We start from the raw sequence: 25,882 nt of genomic DNA, 5'->3' as shown, positions 1-25,882 counted from the left end.
TCCTGCTGCAGAAAGACCCGCAGGGGGTGTGGCGACCGGGAGCGTTTTACTCCAGGAAGCTCAGCAAGTCCGAGCAGAACTACACCATATGGGACAGGGAGTTGCTGGCCATTCACGCAGCGTTCAAGGCGTGGAGGCACTTTCTAATCGGCGCCAAGCACACGGTGCAGGTTTGCACGGACCACAAGAATCTAGAGCACTGGCGCACGGCACAGTTCCTGAACCAGAGGCAGATACGTTGGGCTGAGTTCTTTGCGAACTTCGACTTCCGAATAGAGTATGTCCCGGGGGACACCAACATCATGGCAGACGCTCTCTCCCGTAAGCCACAGTATCTGGAGGACGCAACACCAGCGGCCGCCATGCACATCTTCGCACCGACAGTGTGGGCGTGCGCCGCGGCGACCGTGGACCTAGAGGCGGTGCGACGAGCGTTGCAGGGGGACTCCTTCGCACAAGCAAAGATGGCAGAGGTGCAAAGGGGCAAGGCAGCGGCCGACGGTTTCCAGCTAAGAGATGGATTGCTCATCCGTAAAGGGGCCATCTACGTGCCGGGAGACGAACTTCGAGCCAAGGTGCTGCAGCAGCTGCACGACGCGCCCACGGCCGGGCACTTTGGCAAGGAGAAGACGGTGGAATTAGTAGCCAGGGATTTCTGGTGGCCTGGAATGAGAGGGGAGGTCGCAGACTACGTGGCGAGGTGTGACACCTGCCAGAGGGCCAAGCCAGTGCACAAACCGCCGGCCGGACTGTTGGAACCGCTGCAAACTCCGGTCGAACCTTGGGAAAGGGTGGCCCTGGACTTTGTCACGGATCTGCCCAGCTCAAGGGGCAAGACGGCAGTGCTGGTGGTGGTGGACCTGTTTTCCAAGATGGCCCATTTCATTCCGTGTGCTAAGGTGGCCACGGCGGAGCAAACCGCCAAACTGTTCATAGACCACGTGTTCAAGGTTCACGGTCTGCCACGGTCTATTCTGTCCCCCGGGGGCGGCAGTTCATCTCGAATTTCTGGCAGAAGCTGATGGGCTTCCTGAACGTCAAGATCAACCTGGCGTCGGCGAGACACCCGCAGACCAACGGGCAAGCGGAGCGGGTCAATGCCATCATGCAGCAGTACCTGAGATGTTATGCAAATCAACAGCCTGCGACGTGGGTGGATTACCTGCCGCTTGCCGAGTTCGCCTACAACAACACGAAGCACGTGTCCACGGGGGTCACGCCGTTCTTCGCCAACAACGGGAGGCACCCCAGAACCTTCCCGGGACTGGAAAGAATGGGGGAGGGGGAGCCGCAGACAGCAGATGCGTTCGCGTCGGAGCTGCAGGAAGTCCACGATCAGCTGAGGCGCCACCTGGAGCTGGCCAAGCATGCATACAAGGTACAAGCAGACAAGCACAGAAGGGTTGGAGAAGAGCTCCACGTGGGAGACTGGGTTTGGTTAGCAGCCCACGCAGTGCCGGCCAGGTCGTTGGCCAAGAAGAAACTAGGGCATAAGCAACTGGGGCCCTACCAAGTCGAAGAGCAGGTCAACCCGGTAGCTTTCAGACTGGCACTTCCGGAGGGTTCCAGAATGCATCCGGTATTCCACAGATCGGTGCTCACTCCCTACAAGGCACCGCACAGGTTCCAGGAACCCGGAACGGCGCCGAGTCCGGCCAGAGACAGAACAGGGCACGCGGGAGTGGCACTGAAGGAGCGCATCAACGAAGTCACGGAGATTTTGGACTCCAGATGGGGGGAAGAGGGGGTAGAATACTTTCTCGCCAAGGAGGGCACCCCGGCCAGTGCGAACAGCTGGGTGCCGGGCTACGCCTTAGACGAACCTCTGCTCAAAGACGAGTTTCATGCCCTCTTCCCACATAGACCTATGCCAGCAGACTTTTTCGACGACTGGCTTTTCACGCCCACGCTTTCGGCCAGCACGTTCCGGGGGTTCGACTCGGACGAGGAACCGACACGAGACGTCCGTTCCCCGGAGGGGTCACCCTCGGGATCTGCCTCAGAACCCTCGTATTGGTGGGACGATAGACCAGAGGAGCAGTGGCGCAGGAAGTGGCTGGAGGGTCCAGGACGAGCAACGCCGCCAGGAGGAAGTGAGGGAGAGACGGACATGGACATTTTCGGGGACGACCCTGGTTTCGAGCACGGCGGCACAGAGATGGAAGCGGAGGTGACTGTCGTCGACGAGAGCAGGGAGGAAGAACCGGAAGACTTCAGATGGAGGCCCGCCACGGGAAGCGACCGATATCCGACGTTCGTCCCTTTGCAACAGCAGCCCCCAGCTCCAGCACCGGAAGGAGGGGAGGGGGGAATGGGGGGCTTCGAGGGGGGGATGGATGTCAGGGGTTTAGGAGCAGAGGCACGGGCAAGGGAGGAAACAGAGAGCGAAGGGGAGGAAGCAGAAGAAAAGATGAGTGATGACGACGACCCGAGATCTCCTAGTCTTTCCAGTGAATCAGAGGATTCACAGAAAGGAGCACCAGTGGCCAGGGCAAGGGGGGAGTCAAGGGGGGCACCCCAGGAAGATAGAGCCAGAAGGGACTCAGGGGGGAGCAGCTGGAAATCGGGACCAGCGTCACCGCCAGGAAGCAGGGAAGAGGAAGGGAGCCAGGGGGGAAGCGCTGGCAGCTCGCCACAGGAGGGAGGGCATGAGTCAGGAGTGGCCACACCTCCATCGGGGAGCGAAGAAACGGTTAAGAGGAAGGTGGAAGGTTGGGCGCGCGCGCCAAGTTCAAATGCAGAGGAAGGCGGCGCAGTAAGCAGCCCCGAAAGGGAACCAGGTCCTAAAGCCCGGCGCAAGGAGGCAGGAGGGTCCGGGTCAGCGTCAGAAGAATCCCGGAAGGAAGAAGCCCCGGGGGGTAGAGGGACCCAGAGGAGGACAGTCAGGCGGAAAAGGTGGAGCAAGGCTAGGATATTAAGTTGGTGCACAAGGGGCGGAGATTCAGACGGAGCTTCGCCGATCTAGCTACTAGACGTAGAGTTTGCGCGCAGCAGCGTGAGAATGGAAACTGTAATTCAATAAAGACTTTTACTTAATGATCGCTGGCTAGCGTGATCCTCTGTGAGCTAGGATCTTCAAGCAGCTCTGACACCCCCCATATTTATTTTATTTATTTGATGAAATGTCTGTGCCGCTCCAGCGTAGAAATCCTCAAAGCAGTCTATGAAAAGAATAAAACAGTGAGGTTATTAGTCAGACCAGTTAAAACATTTGAACATTAAAAACCAGCAATAAGCTAAAACACACACCAGCATTCTCTTCTTCTTCTTGTCGTTGTTATTGTTATTATTAATTATTATTATAATTATTAAATTTGTATCCATCCTATACCAGTCGCTCTCAGGGTGGTTCACAACACAAAATTACAATATAAAAAATATGTAACACATTCTAGGTATCTGGGTAAAGGTAAAGGGACCCCTGACCATTAGGTCCAGTCGTGGACGACTCTGGGGTTGCGATGCTCATCTCACTTTACTGGCCGAGGGAGCCGGCGTTTGTCCACAGACAGTTTTTCCGGGTCATGTGGCCAGCATGACTAAGCCGCTTCTGGCGAACCAGAGCAGCGCATGGAAACACCATTTACCTTCCTGCCGGAGCGGCACCTATTTATCTACTTGCACTTTGAGCAACAGGAGCTCACCCCGTCGCGGGGATTCGAACCGCCGACCTTCTGATCGGCAAGCCCAAGGCTCTGTGAAAAGGTTTCTTTAGCAGGTGGCGGAGAAAAGACAGCGAAGGTTGCCACTGCTTGGGTGTCCATCGGCGGGGAGTTCCAAAGTGAGTAGGTGCCACCAGTCTAAAAGATCAGACTCCTTACAGCTGAGGAAGGGGTATTATGTGTGTCAGTTCCTCAGATCGAAGTGGTCAAGAGGGTATGCATGGGGCAAGGCGATCGCCTTGCAGGGAGACTGGCTTGCGGTAGAAGGAAGGGTGGACATTTCTGAATGCAAGGCAACCACCCCCCTGCAAGCAGAAATCAAGCCTGTCAGGGAGAAGGTTAATGTTGATATTTGCCTGTCATGTGAAAGTGGCCCTTTTAGCTGCCAAACCAACCATTCTGTGGATGAAGAAACTGAGGTCCACGTATCAAGGTCTTTACCCAATGTTGCAGACCTCCCCAGGAGCACCCAGATTGCTTATTTAGCTCAAATCGTTCCCCAGTTGCAGTCAGAGGCACAGACTCTCTCAGCCATTGCAGAGCTCATTCTGCCCCCCCCCCCCATGCAGAGAAACGGCTGTGTCTCCAGGCCTGGTCCTCGGCTGCACACATGGCTGGCACCGCGCAAAGAGAAAATGTCTCCTTGCAGATGCAGCCCTGCGCATCCTGCACTGCACCACAGGCGCAGCCAGCCGTGCATGGCAGTGGTGATGTCACGGGAAGAAGGGGAGAGGGAGGGAGATCAGATCAGAGAGGGGGAACTTCCAGCAGCGAAGACATGATACACCTGAAGACATGATACAATACATACGCTTTTGGGTAGACATCGAGAAGTCAGCAAAACAAAGGGCTTGTCTTTTTAATCTCCTGTTTGCAAACTGTAGGGACGTGGGTGGCGCTGTGGTCTAAACCACTGAGCCTCTTGGGCTTGCTGATCAGAAGGTTGGTGGTTCGAATCCCCGTGAAAGAGTGAGCTCCCGTTGCTCAGTCCCAGCTCCTGCCAACCTAGCAGTTCGAATGCACACCAAAAGTGCAAGTACAGTGGTACCTCGGGTTAAGTACTTAATTCGTTCTGGAGTTACGTTCTTAACCTGAAACTGTTCTTAACCTGAAGCACCATTTTAGCTAATGGGGCCTCCCGCTGCCGCGGCAGCACCGCAGCGCGGTTTCTGTTCTCATCCTGAAGCAAAGTTCTTAACCCGAGGTACTATTTCTGGGTTAGTGGAGTCTGTATGTAACCACTGTAGATTAATAAGGTACCGTTCCAGCGGGAAGGTGTGAAATTTGAAGTGTAAACTCCTCGAAGGCCGGGGACTCCTCGCTCTCCCCACCTGCCTGCTTGCTCCTTTGCAAAGCTCCGAATACCTGGGTTGCGACGCTCTGGTCTCGAGCGCCAGGCGTCTGGCCGAGAGGAACCTCTCGCGAAATGAGTCAGGTCTCGCAGCCTGGAAGGCCAGAGAAATGAGCACTTTTACTGGAAGGGTGGGGAAACACTTTCCGAGATGCTATATTTGGAGGGGTGACTCTGCCTTTCGCCAGTTCTGGCACACATTCAGCAAGCCTCCGGGTTGGAAAGCTGCCTGTTCTTTCCTTTCTCAGCTTTTCCTGGTGTCCTTCCCACTCTCATCTTAATTTTTATTATTATTATTATGAATAAAGCAAGAAAAGCGACTCAAGGGGGAAATGCCACGCAGGGTTAACAAAACCCTCAATAGTATACTCCACGCTGGCGCAATAAAAATAGAAGGATGTGACTATGATTTCAAGCCGAGAATAAAATGAAAACCCACGACTGTTGTGGGTGGAGATGAATCTTAAAGAGGAATAATATGCTATAGTATTGAATTAACCAAAATCCATTGATTAGCAGAGGGAGGGGACAAACTGTTTTCCTCTTTATTGACATGTGTTAACACAATCAAGCCAGACAGCTGCAAACTTCTCGTTCTTTCCATCTTGGCGATTGGTCCAATATTCCAGCCATCTCCATATCTGCCTTCCCTGCCCTCTCTCACTGCAGACTTCATCAATGCCAGGCCACTGGCACGTATAAAAAAATGCATTTCTGAAAATTAAAAATGTATGAAATATATGGCACAGCAATAAAACTGCTAGCATATTTGCAAAGCTAAGCAGGGTCCAGTATGGTTTTGAATTGGAAGGGGATCCATGTTTCGAGATTCCTGTATTGCAGAGTCCCTTCCAGCGCTACATTTATATGATTCCAGTCCTGATTTATTGCCTACCCTACAATACTCTTCTATGTCTGAGGCTTTTCATAGAATCATGGAATTGTCAAGTTGGAAGTGACCTCGAGGGTCATCTAGCCCAACCCCTGGCAACCTGAGCGCATCTTAGTTTAATTTGTGTGCCACCCAATTATATATATTTTCTTAATTTCAGAAATGCAACTTTCCCAAAATGCCAGATTTGCACAAAAGAGCTGTCAAAAGCAAAAGTTTGAAAAAGGTGTGTGTTTGTTGCTCCAAGCCAGGAATCCTGAGGCCTGTTGTGGGTGCAGATATAATTATTATTATTATTATTATTATTATTATTATTATTATTATTATTATTATTATTATTATTTAATATTAAAATACAGTAATGCATCAAACATTAAAAGCTTCCCTAAACAGGGCTGCCTTCAGATATCTTCTAAAAGTCTGGTAGTTGTTCTCTTTGACATCTGGTGGGAGGGCGTTCCATCTAGATAAATAGATTTTGTTTAGTCGATTAGTCGTGTCCGACTCTTCGTGACCCCCTGGACCAGAGCACGCCAGGCACTCCTGTCTTCCACTGCCTCCTGCAGTTTGGTCAAACTCATGTTGGTAGCTTCGAGAACACTGTCCAACCATCTCATCCTCTGTCGTCCCCTTCTCCTTGTGCCCTCCATCTTTCCCAACATCAGGGTCTTTTCCAGGGAGTCTTCTCTTCAAATGAGGTGGCCAAAGTATTGGAGCCTCAGCTTCAGGATCTGTCCTTCCAGTGAGCACTCAGGGCTGATTTCCTTCAGAATGGAGAGGTTTGATCTTCTTGTAGTCCGTGGGACTCTCAAGAGTCTCCTCCAGCACCAGAATTCAAAAAGATAAATAGATACACACACACACGAATATCTAGATAAATAGATACACACACACACACACATACAAGCTGCAACGCTTCCCCAGCGCTACGCGGGACCAAAGTGGGTCACTCGCCCCTCCTCAGAACATTTGGTATGAGACGTTCAGAGCTGAGTCGCCCTTTCTCTCTCCCCATCCCTGTCCAGTCTCTGTACGTGTCTTTGCCACCCTTGTTGGACTGCAACCCCTTCCAGAGCGAAGGGCGAGAGGGCTGGCTTTCTTCCCCGCCTCTTCCCGAGGAGATACGCAAAGTGGTGTCGACCTACCAGGCCAGCTTAGACCTCCTCCGCCAGTATGAGGTGCACCTCGAAATCAGCTCCCAGATGTTTGCCTACCTGTTCTTCTTCTCCAATACCCTCCTCTTCAACCAGCTGATGGAAAAAGGTGAGTGGTGGGAGGAGCTTCCAAATGGGAGGTGTGGGGTGTGAAACACAGAGGAGTCAAATGCAACATTCCTAAAGTGGACATGTTTAAACTTTAGACATGAAGAGGGATGCTTGTCCAGCCAGTAAATAAACTTCCTGTTTCCTCCTGGGCTGGGACAAACTTCCTCTACAGGTGAGCAGAAGTGGGTGTGACCTTACCTGTGCAGGTAACAAAATAGCACGGGGCAAGGCAGCCATCTCTCTCTCTGACTCCATTCCTTAAAGAAGCAACATCTCCTTAGCCTGAGATGCTCTCTTGGTTTCTAGCCAAGAGAGGACAAAGGAACTATCTCCTTATGGGATAGATTCCATGTGTATATACAGTGGACGCTCGGGTCGCAAACATGATCCGTGCGGGATGCACGTTCGCAACCCGCGGCGTTCGCAACCAGCAGTGACGCATCTGCACATGCGCGGGTTGCGATTTGGTGCTTCTGTGCATGTGCCACTGCTGAAATCTGGAAGTAACCCGTTCCGGTACTTCCGGGTTTCGGCGGTCCATAATCCGAAAAAACGCAACCTGAAGCATCTGTAACCCGAGGTATGAATGTATTTTGTAACTTAAATCTGCCTTCTCGCATCCATTTGTGAACAGAACGTGTGAGTAAACTCTTTTATACTTTTATACAAGACTGTGTCATGTCTATTCTTTTTAGGAGGGAATAAAAGGGGAATTACCAGGAAACTTATTTTAGAGGCTTATGGAAGCCTGGCAAACCTATCTGCTGTGTAAGTTTAAAAGGGGGGGGGTGTTACTCTGCTAAATCATAGAACTTGTTAACACAAGTTGGGAAGGATATAATTAAACAATATATCCTCTCCTGCCTCCCTGAACATTCCCACAGGAGGACCAAGGATGCTGGCAAGAGATCATCATCATTGTCATTTTACTTATACGCCCCCTTTCCATAGTTAAAACAATGCTCAAGGCGGCTTGGTCTGGAGACGGGGATCTGGAGAGAGATTTAATTCTATCAAGGTTTAATTGTTTCATAATTATTGTTCCGCACACCCTCTGCTTTTAGCAGTCAGGGGAAAAGGAGGGGTACAAATTAATTAATTAATTAACCAATCAATCAATTAATAAATAATTCAATAAGTAAATGAAATAAAATCTAAGAAGCGCTTGTAAATTACCGTATTTTTCGCTCTATAACACGCACCTGACCATAACACGCACGTAGTTTTTAGAGGAGGAAAACAAGAAAAAAAATACTCCTAAACGAAACAGTGGATGTATGATTTTTGTGGTTCATGCTGTGGCCACAGACATGTGATCTGACGGTGAGTTTGGAGTAGCCCAATGCAAAAATCCTGAGGATCCATGTGGATCCGTGCTTTGTAACCACGTTTTAAGTGGGGAGGGAAGGAAAAGCACTCAAGGGACAAGGAGCATGCGTGGGGTGGGAGGAGAAGGATGCTGCTAATAATGCAGAAGAGGGGTATAAGAGGAGAAGGCTCCTCTCCTCTCCCACTTTGCTCCTTTAAAGAAGCAGGCTCTCTGTCCCCCTCTCCTCCCCACTCAGCGGCTCTTCTCCCACTTTGCTGTTTCAAAGTGAGCCACGGAGGAGGGAAGGAAGGGGAACCACGGATCCTCTGCTCACGACTGCAGCAGATCCCCCCCCCCCGCCACCCGTAGGCATTCCCTCCATAACACGCACAGACATTTCCCCTTACTTTCTAGGAGGAAAAAAGTGAGTGATATGGTGCAAAAAATACGGTATTTGAAATGGAAAAACCTGGCGGAAATGAGGATCTCAAGAGCATCGTGGGGTCAACTGGGCAATCTGACAATGCACATCCGAAGCTGGTGATCCTTCCATGACCTTCCTCTTCTTCTTCTCCTCCTCTTCCTCTTCCTCCCCAGGCTCCTCCTTGGGCTGCTTCCATTGGTCGAAAGGCGTGAGAGTCCGTGCCACCCTTCGGCTGCTCCTGGAATGGGCACAGCGTGTGGGCTTTGGGCAGCTGGCGGACGAGTTCTTTGGCAAGCTCTCCAGCGTGGCCAGTCTCTTGGCCATGCCAAACTCCCAGCTGGCGCAGGTGAGGAGTCCTTGGCCTCAAAGGGGCAGGTCCAGTTGGGCAGTCCAGCAGGGGGAGTTTTATGTGCCTATGGCCACCGTCTCGTGAGTAGGGTTGCCAAGTCCCCAGGGGCTGACCCAAAGTCTCCAGGCTTGTCTGCTTACCACTTGCAGGTGGCAGGATGGACGGAGGGGGCTTGACTCTCCAGCTGGGCGAGGGCGCCTTAAAAAAATAACTTAATCGAGAAGGCTGCCTGCAGCTTGCAAGCTTCACCCAGCAGGAGCTGGATGCAGATTATTGTATGGCCTCAAACGGGGCAGAAGTGTCCTGCCCTCCTCACCTCTCCCAATTAACTTCCATCTCTTATTGCATAGTCTTTCTGGGGGGTAATGCTCTCCTCCCCTCCCTCTCCCGCTCTCCCAATTAACCTCTATCCCTGGAAATTATTGCATAACCTTTCTGGGAGGTAATGCTCTCCTCCCCTCCCTCTTCCCTTCTTCCAATTAACCTCTATCTCTGCAAATTATTGCATAACCTTTCTGGGGGGTGATGCTCTCCTCCCCTCCCCCTTAGTGGAGCAGGTGTGGTGGGGCAGGAGGAGGAGGTGTGGAAGGCCTTGACCAGGCATAGGCAAACTCTGCCCTCCAGATGTTTTGAGACTACAATTCCCATCATCCCTGACCACTGGTCCTGTTAGCTAGGGAGGATGGGAGTTGTAGTCCCAAAACATCTGGAGGGCCGAGTTTGCCTATGCCTGGCTTTGACTCTCCACCATCCCAACCTATCTCTCCCTCCTCCGCCACCTGTTCTTTGCTCTCCAATCTTGCAGCTTCTCCTACCTCTGACCCTCATCTTCCTGGCTCTCCCAGATCACAGATCCTTTCCTCCAAGACAGTCTCCAACCCCCCTTCTCCCGGTGCCCGCTCAACAGTCTCTGGCCACCTCCTCTCAGTGTCCAGCCAGTCCCCTAGGTCTCAGGTTTGGGCTCTGAAATCTCAGCGTCTAAGATCCTCACAATCCCGTGATGTTGGCAGCGCACGTCTGAGGGTGGCGCCAGCCACCCAGTGAGCATTCCTCTGCAACACCTCACCCGTCCCTCTCTTGCTTTGCTCAGATGACCTGGCCTGTGCTGAGAGCCGAATTCCCTGCCCTCAATCCTGCCCAGCTGCACCACATCCTCACCCAGTACCAGGCCTCGTCCGACATGGGATGTGTACCAGCCTGGCAGCCCAGCAAGGAGGATAGCCTGGCAGCCTTCAGGACAGGTAAGATCAGACACGGCCAGGTTGCCCGGCGAGGGATTCTGTCAATGGGGGAATCACAGAAGGGGAGAGTCAGAAGGGGCAATGGGGGAAATGCTTAAAGAAACAATGTGTATGCCATGGGTAGGCAACCTAAGGCCCAGGGGCCGGATGCGGCCCAATCACCTTCTAAATCCAGCCCACAGATGGTCCGGGAATCAGCGTGTTTTTACATGTGTAGAATGCATCCTTTTATTTAAAATGCATCTCTGGGTTATTTGTGGGGCCTGCCTGGTGTTTTAACATGAGTAGAGTTTGTGCTTTTATTTAAAATGCTTCTCTGGGTTATTTGTGGGGCATAGGAATTCATTCATCCCCCCCAAAAAATATAGTCCGGCCCCCGACAAGGTCTGAGGGACAGTGGACTGGCCCTCTGCTGAAAAGTATGCAGTTCAAATGTCCCCATTTCTCTGCCACTGAAAATGAAATGGGGCGGACTTCAGTGCTGATTGGATGCCCTTCCGTCGTCACCAGTTACATTCCTGCCTTGATGGGGGCTGGACTAGATGACCCTCCGTGTCCCTACAATTCTACAAATCCCTGACACCCCCAAGCAGGGCTGGGGAAGTCCCCTTTCTGAAACCCTCTGCCAGTCTTTCAAAATACGAAAACACTACAGGAGAGAAAATCTCAAGTTGAGCAAGGACCCGATGCAGCCCTAACCGTGCTTGGTGGGAGGGGGACACAGATTACTGGCTGATTCTTGTGGGAACGGGGGACGGAACGGAGCGCTCTGGGAAAGGTCGTCGCAGCCGAGACCTTGAACGGGAGCACTTACTGCAACATTTTGCTGTGGGTCCCAGGCATAGCTTCATATTTCATAGGTGAAAGTCATTTTGCAGCGCTGACCAATCCGCTTGGCTCGCTCCCCTGCTTCCCCCCCCCCCCAAGCGCACGTTTTGATTAATGGGAGACATTTGAGGGGCACATTGCTCAGAGAGAGGCGAGTGCCGCATGCGGTCTTCGCACCGTTTGCGCACAAGAGAAACGGCACCAGCCACAGTCTTTGCATGCGCTCTTGTCTCGGAGCACGGATGCCCATCGTTCCCCACAGAGCTTTTAGGGCGAAAACAGGAGGCTGCTGAAATATCATGGTGGAAACAAGCGTTCCCCTGCCAGGAAAGGCAACCTTTTAAATCAACATTTGGGGAATGATTTTGTGTCAAGTACCCAAAGCGATCAGCAGAGAAGCCTCATCCGTGCCAAAGCAATTAGACTGAAAGATGGAGACAGGGCGGCCGATTTCTGCTTCCGTGGCTGGTTTAGGCGGGGCTGGAAAGCGGTTCTCCTGTCCCATGCCAATGGGGAGTATGTGGTAGCACCCCTCCAAACAGCACAGAGGATTCTGGGGCATATAATAATAATAAAATTTTATTTATATCCTGCCCTCCCCAGCCAAAGCCAGGCTCAGAGCGGCTAACAACAATAAAAGTAACACAGCATTCTAAAATCAATTCATTCTAAAATCAATTCAGAATCAAATTAATGGCAACCATTGGGCTAGAGTTCTATGAGGATTACAGAAAGAGGGGGTCACACTGTGCCTTGGCTAAAGGCCTGGTGGAGCAGCTCAGTCTTGCAGGCCCTGCGGAAAGATGTCAAGTCCTGCAGGGCCCTAGTCTCTTCTGACAGAGCATTCCACCAAGTCGGGGCCAGTACTGAAAAGGCCCTGGCCCTAGTTGAGACCAATCTAACCACCTTGCGGCTTGGGACCTCCAAAGTGTTGTTATTTGTGGACCTTAAGGTCCTCCGTGGGGCACACCAGGAGAGGCGGTCCCGTAGGTACGAAGGTCCTAGGCCGTATAGGGCTTTAAAGGGTAAAGGTAAAGGGACCCCTGACTATTAGGTCCAGTCGTGGCCGACTCTGGGGTTGTGGTGTTCATCTCGCTTTACTGGCCGAGGGAGCTGGCATACAGCTTCCGGGTCATGTGGCCAGCATGAGTAAGCCGCTTCTGGAGAACCAGAGCAGCGCACGGAAATGCCGTTTACCTTTCCGCCAGAGCGGTACCTATTTATGCACTTGCACTTTGACATGTTTTCGAACTGCTAGGTGGGCAGGAGCAGGGACTGAGCAACAGGATCTCACCCCGTCACGGGGATTCGAACCGCCGACCTTCTGATCGGCAAGCCCTAGGTTTTGTGGTTTAATCCACAGTGCCATCCGCGTCCCTTAAAGGTTAAAACCAGCACCTTAAACCTGACCCTGTACTCCACTGGGAGCCAGTGCAGCTGGTATAGCACTGGATGAATGTGATGCCGCGGCGAGAACCCCGTAAGGAGTATCGCCATGGGATTCTGCACCCGCTGGAGTTTCTGGGTCAGTCTCAAGGGCAGCCCCACGTAGAGCAAATTACAATAATCAAGTCTGGAGGTGACCGTTGCATGGATCACAGTGGGACGGGGGGGGGGGCTGTTCTTTCTGGTTGCATCACAAAAACCCCAAACTCACACATTTGCTTCCTCCACAACGGGCTTTAGATGACATCCTGGAGTCCTTTGACAGCCACCCGCCAATCATGCTGCCCAGTGGAGGGTTCAAGGTAGACCTGGAGGCTGAACACCTGGACGACAACATTTACCAACACTTCCTCTACATCCGCCACTTCCTGTGGAGCTTGCGCAGCAAAAGCCCCCACCCCAGTGACTCGCCCGAAGCGGAGACCCCCAAGGTAAAGCTCTTTTGCCTTTCCAGAATCTTGAGGGTTTGGTCTCACATCTTTAAGATGTAAGAAGGGCTGTTGCAGGGAGGGAACCACCAGAGCTGGACCTCAGTGTCTTGGCTGAACAATGGGGGTGGAGACACTCCTTCAGGTCTACTGGACTGAGGCCGTTTAGGGCTTTCAAGGTCAGCACCAACAACACTTTTGAATTGTGCCCCAAAACGCACTGGGAGCCAATGTAGGTCTTTCAGGACCGGTGTTATGTGGTCTCGACAGCCACTCCCAGTCACCAGTCTAGCTGGCGCATTCTGGATTAGTTGTAGTTTCCAGGTCGCATTCAAAGGGAACCCCACGTAGAGCACATGGCAGTAGTCCAAGCGAGAGATAACCAGAGCATGCACCACTCTGGTGAGAGGAGGAGTTTGGATTTGCTATCCCGCTTTATCACTACGCTAAGGAGTCTCAAAGCGGCTAACATTCTCCTTTCCCTTCCTCCCCCACAACAAACACTCTGTGAGGTGAGTGGGGCTGAGAGACTTCAAATAAGTGTGACTGGCCCAAGGTCACCCAGCAGATGCATGTGGAGGAGCGGAGACGCGAACCCGGTTTCCCAGATTACGTGACTACCGCTCTTAACCACAACACCACACTGGCTGGTATTTCATGCTAGCTCATCCTGAACTTGGAGGAGAAGCAGGAAGGAGTTAAAGCCCAAAAGGAAGTAGTCTAATTTACCAACAAGGAGCTTCTAAGAAAGGAAGAATCAGGGAGGAGAAAGGACAGGCTGCCTTTTCTGTCTGTTGCTCCTCTACCGGTTCAGCTAAATCATTTCATGTGGTGTTGCTTAGTTTACACACCCAATCCTTGCTATGCCTGAGGGCTGTCTGGGCAAGATCCAAAATGATCTTCCCACACAGGGCCACTGAGATCTCCCCTCCACCCCCCTCTGCCCCACATTTTGCAGAACATGTTGAGAGCTGTTGAGATGGGGGGGGGGATGCATTGGATTGTTTGCAAACCTGTGGATGTGAGAGAGATATACACACACACACACACATTTTTCTTGATTTTTTAACATATTTTTTAACATATCAGTTCCAACAGTCATACAACATATCTCACATCTTATACAATATTTTTGACTTCTGTCAACACCTCTGATGATTTTCCATTCTTTATCGCTTATTCTGCCTTTTTTAAATTTCCTATTACACTTAATTATCGTTAACTAATCATTCTTTTTGTAGTCTTTCTTGCAATATTTCAAATAATCCACCTTAATCCTTAATCCACCTTCTTGCAGTCCTGTTCATCCCAATTACTTTTCAGATAGTCATATATTTACTCCAGTCTTCTAAGAATCTCTGATCCCCCAGGTTTTGAATCCTTCCTGTTAATTTATCTAATTCTGCATAGTCTCGGACGTGAGATTGTCAGTGGGGTCCACCCCACTGGTAGAGAGTTGAGCAAAAGGGCAAGTCTTTTATTCTCCCCCCCCCCCAATCTGAAATATTGTGGCTCCTTCCGTCGCCCCAGGGCTCACACCCAACAAGCAAACCAGCTGCCACTGCTGCTGCAAGCCCAACATGAAATCCAGCAGCGGTTCTGAATAATTGAAAACCAGTCGAGGGCTCAAATTCCAAGGTGTGCGCATGTTAAACCCCCACCAGACTTGCGCCTGCAGCTGCTCATCGCCTTTCCTTCAACACCACCTGCCTGTTTCTGCAGAGTGCCAGCAAAGAAATCTTCCTATTACCTGAATTGGGAAGGAAAACGATATTGTCCACATTCTCCCCTGGGTTTGTGGGTTCACCTGGTTGTGAAATCAGCACCCACACATGTTCAGGTCAAGGCAACAAATGCAGCTTCCAGTTCTCCAGTTCAGGGGGTGTCAGCTGGCCGGCCAGCCCCTCTTGCAAGAGAGTCCATTCCGCTCTCGATAATATGATAATCTTTATTGTCATTGTCCCATACAGAACAACGAAATTGAAAAAAATCTACATCAGACATTAAAAAACCCACAAGCCTGCTATCCCAGCCTGGTTAGCCCCCTAAAAACTCTGATACCCCATAATTAAATACAATATACTCCCATAGAGACTACTTTACACTGAGTTTAAAACCAAAATTTCATTTGGATAGAAACTGTTTCTCAGGCGGCTAGTCCTAGTCTTTATAACCCTGGACCTTCTTCCAGAAGGCAGAAGCTGAAAAAGATCATTTCCGGGGTGCGCACTATCCTGCGCTATCTCTGCCGCTTTCTTATGGCACCTGGAAGCATAGATTTGATCCAAGGTGGGAAGAGTGCGCCCAATTATTCTCTCTGCAGTCTTTACAACCCTGGACAGCATTGTTTTTTCCCTGACTGTGCAGCTCCCAAGCCACACACACAGACCATAAGTTAATACACTCTCCACAGTACAGTGGTACCTCAGGCAGCGAGTGGCCCCAAGGCCATGGCTGAGAGGCGATTTAAACCCTGGTTCCCCACAGTTGTAGTCCAATATCCTGTCTGTTAAATCACACTGAGGCCCCGTCCACACTATCCGTCCACACTATACAGTGGTACCTCGGGTTACAGATGCTTCAGGTTACAGACTCCGCTAACCCAGAAATAGTACAGCGGGTTAAGAACTTTGATTCAGGATGAGAACAGAAATTGTGCTCTGGCGGCACAGCAGCAGCAGGAGGCCCCATTAGCTAAAGTGGTGCTTCAGGTTAAGAACAGTTTCAGGTTAAGAACGGACCTCCGGAACAAATTAAGTACTTAACCAGAGGTACCACTGTACAATGGTAAAATGCCATCAACAGGTCCTTGGAGAGATTGTTTTTCCGGAGGATTCTCTGTTGCTGCAACTCGGTTCGTAGTAGCGGAAGCTGCGGGAGTTTTGCAAAGCGAGACAAGGGGGGCCGCAGTGCTCCGTTTATGCAGGTGGCCGAAATTTGCTTTTCTTCCGGCTGAGTTTTAGTTATCTCAGGTGGAATTGTGATTGCTTTTCTGAGCAGCCCTTAAAGGGCTGTGTCTGACAGGCACCAAGGGAAAAGGGGCTCCCTCTGAGTCTGGCAAATCTCTTCCTATCGATGACCCCATGATGGCACCTACTGGGAGCCACCTTCTGGAGCTCGAGACCAACTCCTACTCCTCCTCGCTTTGCCTGATCTCCAGTTGCAGCCCTTCCTGGCCTTTATTGAAAGCCTCCCTGGGCTGACGCTTCAGAGAGACAGAAGCCAATGCGAGGGATTAGTGCTAATTCCCTAACCTGAAAGCGAGGGGATGGAAAGACGGCGGAAAGCTCCTTAGCAGGGCTAAGACGGGGAGAGTTAGCCCTCGAACTCGTGGGCATCCAGTGAAGGAAGCTGAATGCGGGAAGATTCAGGACGGAGGAAAGCAAGTCCTTCTTCTTACATCTCAGAGATGAACTGTGGAACTCCCTCCCACCAGAGGTGGATTTCCCTTTCCATGGGTTGTAGAGAGATTAGAACAGGTTAGATGGTGCCTTGCATGTCCTGCATTTTGTTTTTTTTATATAAAATTTTTATTGGTTTTTCACAGTTTTTATAAACACAAACAGTACACACTACAAACAAACAAATACACAAACAAACATGTATAATTTCATATCCCTTTTTCTTAAACCTTACTTCGCCGACTTCCCCATACCTCCCCTTTCTACATCCCAATTTCCAAACTTATTTCAGCAAATCCTAGCTTTTAGTTTTATCAAATTTTTCCCTTATTCTTTTCTTTTACTTAATCTTTTACAGCTGTAAACCCCTTTTCCCCTAAAACCTCGACATTTTAGCTTTATTAATTTTTTGAGAGTCCCAATGCCTGCAAGAAGATCAAACCTCTCCATTCTGAAGGAAATCAGCCCTGAGCGCTCACTGGAAGGACAGATCGTGAAGCTGAGGCTCCAATACTTTGGCCACCTCATGAGAAGAGAAGACTCCCTGGAAAAGACCCTGATGTTGGGAAAGATAGAGGGCACAAGGAGAAGGGGACGACAGAGGACGAGATGGCGGGACAGTGTTCTTGAAGCTACCAGCATGAGTTTGATCAAACTGCGGGAGGCAGTGGAAGACAGGAGTGCCTGGCGTGCTCTGGTCCAGGGGGTCACGAAGAGGCGGACACAACTAAACGACTAAACAACAACAAATTTTACAATGTTTCTTTAAATAGATTTTAAATTTCTTCCAGTCTTCTTCCGCTGTCTCTTTCCCCTGGTCACGGATTCTGCCAGTCATTTCAGCCAGTCCTGCATGTCCTGCATTTTGGGTCCAGACCTTTCCCTCTTCTTTCCATCAAGGAGCATGAGGATGCTTTGAAGGCTCCACTCTTCTGTAGCATCTGGGCTGGCTGCCCCTCTGCTACGGAGCCATGTTCACAGTCCTTGCATTAATTGACAAAGCCCTGAACAACTTCGGGCCTAGATGCCTCAAAGACTATCTGAACCCTTGTATCCCACCCTGGCAGGTTTGTCCGACTACAACATGAAATGCAGCAATTAGTGTCACCAGCCCAGTCCTGTGGAACTCTCTGCCACAGGAGATTCAGCAGGCACCTTCTGTTCCAAATTTTCAATGCCTCCTGAAAACGTTTCTGTTCTGCCAAGTTTACGCGAGCAATTAGGAACAACCAGAATTCAGCGGCCGGGTTGCTCACCAGGGCAAGGCGATTTGAGCGTATTGCACCGATCCTGGCCCTACTGCACAAACTGCCAGTTTCTGGGCCCAAATCAAAGTGCTGTTTTTGACCTATAAAGTCTTAAATGGCTCAAAACCACAACACCTCAAGGACCGCCTCTCCCCATAGCAACCGACCCAGAACCTGAAATTGTCCTGTGGCTGTTCTTCACAAGAGGTCCAGAGGGTGGCAACACGAGAACGGGGCCTTTTCTGCAGTGGCTCCCCGCTTGTGGAGTACTCATCCCAGGAGGCTCACCTGTAGCCTCCATTATACACCTTTAGGTGTCAGACGAAAATGTTCCTCTTGTCCCAGGCCTTTGGCTAACTATACAACCTACGGCATTTTAAATGTGTTTTCTGGGGGGTTGTATTTTTTTCTTTTCTTTTCCTACTGTTATAGCACGTATTTTGTGTTTTATGCCGTTAACCTCCCTGTGGATTCTTGATGAAGGCTGGTATATATATTTAGTAAACGGCAATAATAACCTCTGCACAATAGTTAGCTGATTTCTGATTTTAACATTCTTTTTCAATATGGTTTTCATGGTTCTCCTGTATGGCTGTAGTAAACTGCTGCGACAGCTTTCCCCCCATGAATTTCAGGATATAGACATTTCATATAAGTAAAAGAGAGACTGACGCCTCCTCTTTCCCTGTATCTCCGTGTTAAAAGACAGATGCCATCGGCTGCCAAACCACCCCCCAGGCAGACTCGGAGGCAGAGGTGACGGGGCGTTCCTATGCCCGGGCGAACTGGCAGCGCCGCAGACCCGTGAGCTGCGTGGAGCCCAGGGCAGCTGGGGGTCCCTCTCCTGTCCCGCCGGGCACCAACGGTTCCGCCGGGGATAACGAGGCTTGTGAGCTGCGGCTCCAGGAGAGTCTCCACCAGCTCCACCTGCAGGCCTCCCAGGGGAAGGGCAGCATTTCATCAGCGCCAGCAGACGCCTCCTGCCTGCTGACCCCGCCTAACACACCTCTGACCTTTGACCCAGCGGGCCTCGAACTCACCCCAGAGGCCATCCCCGGAAAGGCCACGGCAGACCCTCGGAGGAATGGCCTCAGCGGCACCAAAACTACGACCCTTGAAGGTAGGAAACGAAGAGCCGCTTTCTGGGGCAAGCGAGTTGAACCTTTCCAGGAAGGCTGTTATAATAATTGGGAGTGTGTTTCTGCCGAATTATTCTGTTGAGAGTTATTGCAAACTGTTACATCTGAATGGATTATCAAATACAGTGGAACCTCGGTTTTTGAACCTAATCTGTTCCGGAAGACCGGCTTCCGAAAAGTTTGAAAACCGAGGATCAATGGGCTGGCTGCAAAGTGAAGGGAGAAAAATGAAAAACGCTGCGCAGAGGCTGTTTTGCTTCCGAAATTGTTCAAAAACGGAAGCATTCACTTCCCGGTTGTCGGCGTTCGGGTTCCAAATTGTTCAGCTTCCAAAGCATTCAACAACTGAACTTTGTTGTATTTATTAGATCTGTAAATAGCAGAAAAACTAATCACATTGCAGTAATCTAGTATTGAAGCAGCAAAAACATGGAACTGCTTGTGACCAGGAATGGCCATAGCTCTCAGACCAGGGACAGAGCTGGCTGCAGAAGCAGCCCCCCAACTGCAAACTTGCTCCTTTGGGGGCAGGGCAACCCCACCCAGGGCAGCCGGCGGACCACTTTCTTGGGCACGAGAGCGACGCAGTGCCTCCGTCTTGCTAGGATTCAAGCTTCGCTTGTTTTTCTTCACCCATTTCGCCCCTGAATCCACACGGTGATGCCCCGGCGTCTGTGTGGCCTCGCCTGGTCTGGACACTGGTTTTGGTCTCCCTGTCCCACGTAGCAAGGGATGCTGGTCCCCGTGGCTTAAGCACAAACACTCCCCAGAATTCTCCAGCAAGTAAAACAGGAGGGAGGGAGGTTCCAGCATTAGAATAGGGGTAGTTTTCTAGAATCATAGAATCATAGAGTTGGAAGAGACCACAAGGGCCATCGAGTCCAACCCCCTGCCAAGCAGGAAACACCATCAGAGCACTCCTGACATATGGTTGTCAAGCCTCTGCTTAAAGACCTCCAAAGTAGGAGACTCCACCACACTCCTTGGCAGCAAATTCCACTGTCAAACAGCTCTTACTGTCAGGAAGTTCTTCCTAATGTTTAGGTGGAATCTTCTTTCTTGTAGTTTGGATCCATTGCTCCGTGTCCGCTTCTCTGGAGCAGCAGAAAACAACCTTTCTCCCTCCTCTATGTGACATCCTTTTATATATTTGAACATGGCTATCATATCACCCCTTAACCTCCTCTTCTCCAGGCTAAACATGCCCAGCTCCCTTAGCCGTTCCTCATAAGGCATCGTTTCCAGGCCTTTGACCATTTTGGTTGCCCTCCTCTGGGCACGTTCCAGTTTGTCAGTGTCCTTCTTGAACTGCGGTACCCAGAACTGGACATAGTACTCCAGGTGAGGTCTGACCAGAGCAGAATACAGTGGCACTATTACTTCCCTTGATCTAGATGCTATACTCCTATTGATGCAGCCCAGAATTGCATTGGCTTTTTAAGCTGCCGCGTCACACTGTTGGCTCATGTCAAGTTTGTGGTCAACCAAGACTCCTAGATCCTTTTCACATGTACTGCTCTCAAGCCAGGTGATATGATACATGTGGGGAGGTTTTTTTCTCTCCCCCCAGAATGGGACCTCCCACCCTGCAGGCTGAAGTGATGCCAACCTCTCAGAGGCGCAGGTGCACTAGGGCAGATGGGGTGCTGCCTCACCAACCTGCCTGCCCTATTACTTCAGGGATATCCAAAGGCAACACGACGACCAAGTACAACGATGGGATGCCAATATAAACTCCTTATATAATCTCTACAGAACATTAAACAATATGAAATATGCACTCTCTGCAAAACCAAATAAACAGAAATCTGAAAGTCACAAATTACGCACTCTTGATGGATTCTCTTGGAAACATAGAACCAAATAAACACAAGTCTTATAGGTCTCTGAAAGTCTTTGTGGGCTATGCAAGTCTCTGTGAGAAGCAGTAGGTCAGATTCTTATCTGGTGAAAACAAGCTGTAAATATTAATATTACTATTAATGGAATGTATAGACCTCCCTTCGCCTGAGGATCCGTCTCGGTGATTCCCTTGTAGAATTCACCAGGGAGGAGGAGGAAGATTTGGGGGCAGACGGGACTAGAATTCGTTGGCTTTGCTTGTCGTTGGCTCTGGCGCCCCCTGGTGGTGGGCTCCCTGCCTCCCGCCCTACCAGTTGCCTTCTAGGACTCTTGCCTAGGCTTGCTTTGCAAGAGCTGTGGCTCAGGAGGCAAGCCCATCGGTGGGCAGAGCCCGTCCGCGTTGGAATTGCAGCTCCTGGGAGGGAACTGGAGGTAGACGGGAGTCCATTTCAGTTGCCAAATCCTCTCCCGGCCTTCGGCAGCGAAATGCAGTGTGTTACCACCTTGTGCTCCCGCCTCTGAGTCACTGGGTGGAAGCAGCTGGGAGCAGCCCTTGCCAAGTTCATTGGCAGCTCAAGCTGGGTTGGGTTGGGCCCAGTGGCTTCTGACGCTTGGCCTCTGAGATCCCATTTATTTCACAAAAACAGCCGCACTTTGAGGGCTCGCTGCAGCCTGCGCAAGCTCCCAGCGCTGGTTGTGTGCACTTGGTCAGAAGGTCCTTACGGTTTAAATGTGATTTACAGCCGATTTACCATACTGCTGACAGCAGTGAAAGAGTGTATTGCTCACAGAAATGGGAAAATAAAGACCATTGACCACTGGGTCAGGAAAACCTGGCCAACCATAAAACTTACATATGAGAGAAACGCTTGCTGGATCCTCACGGGCGTTTGGTTGCCCACTTTGAGAACACGATGCTGGACTAGATGGGCCCTGGGCCTGATCCAGCAGCCTCTCCTTAAGTTCTTGTATTTAGAAGGTGTTGCTTGCAAGGAACAGACAGGCTCACAAACCGCCTTCCTTCTGACCCCAGGCTCTTCGCCAACGCCCTACGACTTTCCAACGCCAGCCTCTTCGAGCCGCAGCTCGGCCGCGGACGATTTTTGCTACGTCTTTGTCGTGGAGCTGGAAAAGGGGCCCATCGGCTTGGGAATGGGGCTGATCGACGGCCTGGTGAGTTTCTCGCTCTCCCAGCTTCAGTCGCTTTCGGTCTGCTGCCAAAGAAGGGCTGGTAGGGAAAGCTGCGGAGATGGAGAGGTACACAGCTCCCGCCATCACCATCCCGCCATTGTCCATGCTGGCTGCTGGGACCAAGGGGAATTTGGAGCCCAACAAAATCTGGAGGGCACCCCCATGTGAGCCAGCCCTGGTCCATGCACAGACTAGTATCAGGTCTCCAGGGTTTCAGCCCTACTTGGAGACACCAGGGATTGACCCTTTGGCCTGCAAAATAGACCCCCTGCCCCTGAGCTACATCAAGCTTCTTCCATGTGCTAAAATGGTCCCTGGCCAACTTCTTAGAAAGGCGTCTGGTTGTGTTGCTGTAGACGAACCAGGGCATTTATTCTCTCTGTGCTCCTTCCAGCGGTCATTCATCGTTGAGTCACTTCTGCGGATGCACAACCCGACTGATTTTCACCAGGCACTGCGGTCGTCTGCAAGGGACAGGGTTGATTTTGTCATGTTTGCAGTAAAATAAATAAGGCGGCGTGGCAGTCACACAGGGTCCCTGGACATTTAACGGCCTATTGATCCCTGTGCCACCACTGTGCTCACTTCCCCGCTGCAACCAACCAGTTACTCTCGGGTGAAACACTGTCCAGTCAGTTGTTAAAAGTGAACCAATAAAACAAGTTTATTTTACAGACATTAACAAGTTTATGGTTTCTCAGATAATATTCTTGTCAGTATCTTAATTTTAGTTTCTTTACTGGCCTATACCTTCCTAATACCTTCTGACTGATCATCTCAACTGTTTGACTGACTCCTCTTAACAAATTCTCTCACTCTCTCCCACCAGACTAGCCCAACCCACAGACTTTTCTCATCTGTCTCTAACTCCAGACTGTCTTCTCAACAACTCTAACTCCCCCCCCCCCAAACCTCTGTGCTTAAACCTTATACAGTTAACTCTGCCCCCAGGGTTAGTCATTTTACAGTTAGTTAACCCTTTCCTTATGAACCCAGTATGATGTCACACACATAGGAGGGCAAACGCCACAGGCAGGTCTTTGGGTGGCGTCAAAAGCCAGGGCAAAGAGGAAGCTGTGCAGTGAAGGCGCCTGGTGCCCCTCCCCAGGGAGGGAGTCCCACAGCTGGGGCAGTCCCACAGTGGGGCCGCCACAGAGAAGGCCCTCTCCTAGGTCACCACCCCCTTCTGAGCCTGAGGGCAGAGCCAGGGGGGGGGTACTCCACCATAGCACCCGAGGGAGTCTGGAGGGGAGAGGGGACCTTTCAGGTCTTTGCATCCTGAGTTGTTCAGGGCTTTAAACACCAACAGGAGCCCCTTGAATTGAGCCTGGAAACGAATTGCCAATCAGTTGCAAGAAGGCAGCCCAGGAGTTTCCCAGTGAGACCGTCCAACAGTGGGCTCCTGCAAACGCCTCCATCCATCGGTGAGAGAGCTGGCGTTGACCTCTCTGCTGACTCCCGCTTTGCCTTCTCTCCCCCCATCCTCTTCAGCACACGCCCTTGAACTCCCCCGGGATCTACATCCGAACTCTGATCCATGAGAGCCCTGCAGCGGCAGACGGCAGGCTCTCCATTGGGGACCGGATCCTGGCTGTCAACGGCACGAGCCTCATTGGCTCTGATTACCAGAGGTAGGGAAAGAGGAGGGAGGCTTGGTGGGGGTGGGGAAGGAGAGGGGCTGCAAGGTGGACCCCTGATTATGTGGCTCAGTGGAAGGCCGCATCCTGCCTTCTCGCTCTCGCCCACTCCTTCTGATGGGCTTTCCCCTCTCCCTGCTCTTCTTCTTTCAGTGCCGTCGACCTCATCCGATCGGGGGGCAAGAAGCTGCGCTTCCTGGTGGCCAAATCGGACCTGGAGGCTGCCAAGAAAATCAGCTTCAGCTCCTCACCTTCCCCTTAAAATAAAAGAAGAGGTGCCTCCGAAACAGCTCTCCTGGGTTCTCCAACAGTGCAGGCTGCATCGGGCACAAGGGATGGGGGCCGTGGGCATAGCCTAGGGAGATGCAATGGGGCATCCCGGCTGCAGGCTCCCACCAGCCCCTCAGAAGTGCCTGCAGGCGGCAACACCAGACTACGCCTGGCCTCAAAAGCAAACTCTGCTCTCCCAGCTCTGGAACCGTCAAGATGGTTTGAATTGCTGCGGTCTCAGAGCCAAAGGCTGGGCTCCGCTCTTGCAGACATCAGGTGCCGACAGCTAGCGACTTAAAGAGAGGCGGCGCTGCCCCGTTGTGGCTGCCTGCTCTCATTGCAACTGGAGAATTTCGAGACCAGCTGTTTGTGCACCCAGCAGGGATGGGACCTTAGCCTTGCAGCAACATCCCAAGCCCTCGACCGCTGCCTCCCTGCCTCTGCTGCAAAAACACTTGGGAGAAAATGGGCTTGTTATTGCTTAATTGCCTGCTAATGCACAAGCCCAGGGGGGAGAAGCTGCCCTGGCCAGGGTAAGATGAGGGTGCAAAGTAAGGCAGGGTGGGGAGCCCACAGCAGGACCGGTTTCTCTGCACTGGGCGCCACAACTATGACACAGTACATGTGCAGGACGAGAGGTGGGAAGCACTGCCCCTGGAGCCTGACACTCGCTCGCTGTTGCTGAACTGCAGTTCCCATCATCCTGACGGGCTGATGGGAGTCGGAGTCCGTAGGATGACCGAGGCCTGGAGAAAGGGAGAAAAGCTAAACCCACAAAGTCCCAGAGAGGGGAAACGGACGTCAGGCAACAGAGAGAGATGGGAGGCTGGGGACATGTTCCAGATGGGCGGGGTATAAATAAAATTATTATTAAAGGGGCCTCACAGCCAGCCCCTCCTCTCTCCTCCCCATTTCTGGCTATTGGCCACCCCAAATGTACACTCTCTCAAACCCAAGACCCAATGATGGATAGACACAGAGACTTTAGCAGACGGCCCTAAATCTGGCAGGATTCCTCCAAATTTGCTGGGCTGTCTCAACACCTGCTTAAGAAGCACATGAGAGAGCCATGCCCGGCTGCAACAGACCTAGTCTAAGTCTCCCAAGCCCTGGATCCTCTCTTTGAATCACAGCTGGGCAAGACGCCTTCTTCAGGGAGCTCACAAGGAAGACCGTGAAGGCAGCCGCTCTCCCTGCAACCGGCATTCAGCAGCTCAACTGCCTCTGCGCAAGGAGGTTCAACAGGGCTGCTGTAGCCAATAGCCAATCCATCTTCCTCAAATGAACTTGGCCCTTTCCAAATGGACAGGCTCTTGCCACGTCACACGGCAGTTCCACTTATTATGGCCGCAAGAGCTACGCTGCCCACTGTCCTTTGTGTGCCGGGCAGCAGATCAGAAAAAGAAGCCAAAATACGCCAATGATTCAAGCAAAGTTTCATCAGTGGCCCCATTCACGCGGGGAGACTTTATCTCATTTACAGAGGACCTCCTCCAATACCCCGATGAACAGGAGAAGCTTCCGTTTTCTAGGCGAACAGTATTAAAGCAGCATTTATCTCAAGCTGAAAGACAAACATTTGCAATCCCTTCTGCTGGGGTGAGCGTCCTCGGTTCACTGGGCTGAAAGACAGCTGTTTTTCACCCTGGATTGAGGAAGGGCGGCAACCTTTGTTTGTTAATACTGTGCATCTTTTTTAATAATAATAATAATGTATATATAGTTACAGTATTGCAGACGATGTGATAAAGAACAAGGCCAGGGACAAAGGGCCGTTATGTCCAAGCTCTTTTCCTCTGGGTTAAATAACTGGATACAGTAAAACTAGCAACCGTCGTAACAAGGCTTAGCAGCCGTCTCTCATTCTGGGCTCTGTGTTCATTTTTGCAAAGGGGAAGGCCAAGGAGTGCCGGGAAGGGGAGCACCAGTCACACAGGCTCAAGAGGCGCAGAGTTGCAGA

General features: G+C 51.2%; 2 protein-coding genes across 4 annotated transcripts in view; both read left to right on the top strand.

The window, feature by feature from the left end:
• The window catches only part of RADIL (Rap associating with DIL domain), an 81,728-nt gene extending 55,963 nt beyond the window's left edge, over positions 1–25,765 (top strand). For all 3 annotated transcript variants that reach the window (XM_081169394.1, XM_081169396.1, XM_081169395.1), the window contains 8 exons: positions 6,931–7,168; positions 9,077–9,249; positions 10,343–10,493; positions 13,008–13,198; positions 18,549–18,963; positions 21,858–21,997; positions 23,507–23,646; positions 23,806–25,765. In XM_081169394.1, the coding sequence (XP_081025520.1) occupies positions 6,931–7,168; positions 9,077–9,249; positions 10,343–10,493; positions 13,008–13,198; positions 18,549–18,963; positions 21,858–21,997; positions 23,507–23,646; positions 23,806–23,914 (1,557 nt within the window). In that variant the 3' untranslated portion in view covers positions 23,915–25,765. The remainder of the gene's footprint in view (positions 1–6,930; positions 7,169–9,076; positions 9,250–10,342; positions 10,494–13,007; positions 13,199–18,548; positions 18,964–21,857; positions 21,998–23,506; positions 23,647–23,805) is intronic.
• Positions 1–25,882, top strand: part of LOC308572870 (uncharacterized protein) — a gene marked incomplete at its 5' end in the record, with an annotated part of 179,729 nt that overhangs the window by 117,357 nt on the left and 36,490 nt on the right. The gene's annotated exons all lie outside the window — the stretch shown is intronic.

This window comes from Podarcis bocagei, assembly GCF_964188305.1.
Source record: "Podarcis bocagei genome assembly, chromosome: 14".
Taxonomy (NCBI): domain Eukaryota; kingdom Metazoa; phylum Chordata; class Lepidosauria; order Squamata; family Lacertidae; genus Podarcis; species Podarcis bocagei.
Note: the sequence above shows the minus strand (reverse complement) of the source record. Positions and strands in the feature narration are given on the sequence as shown.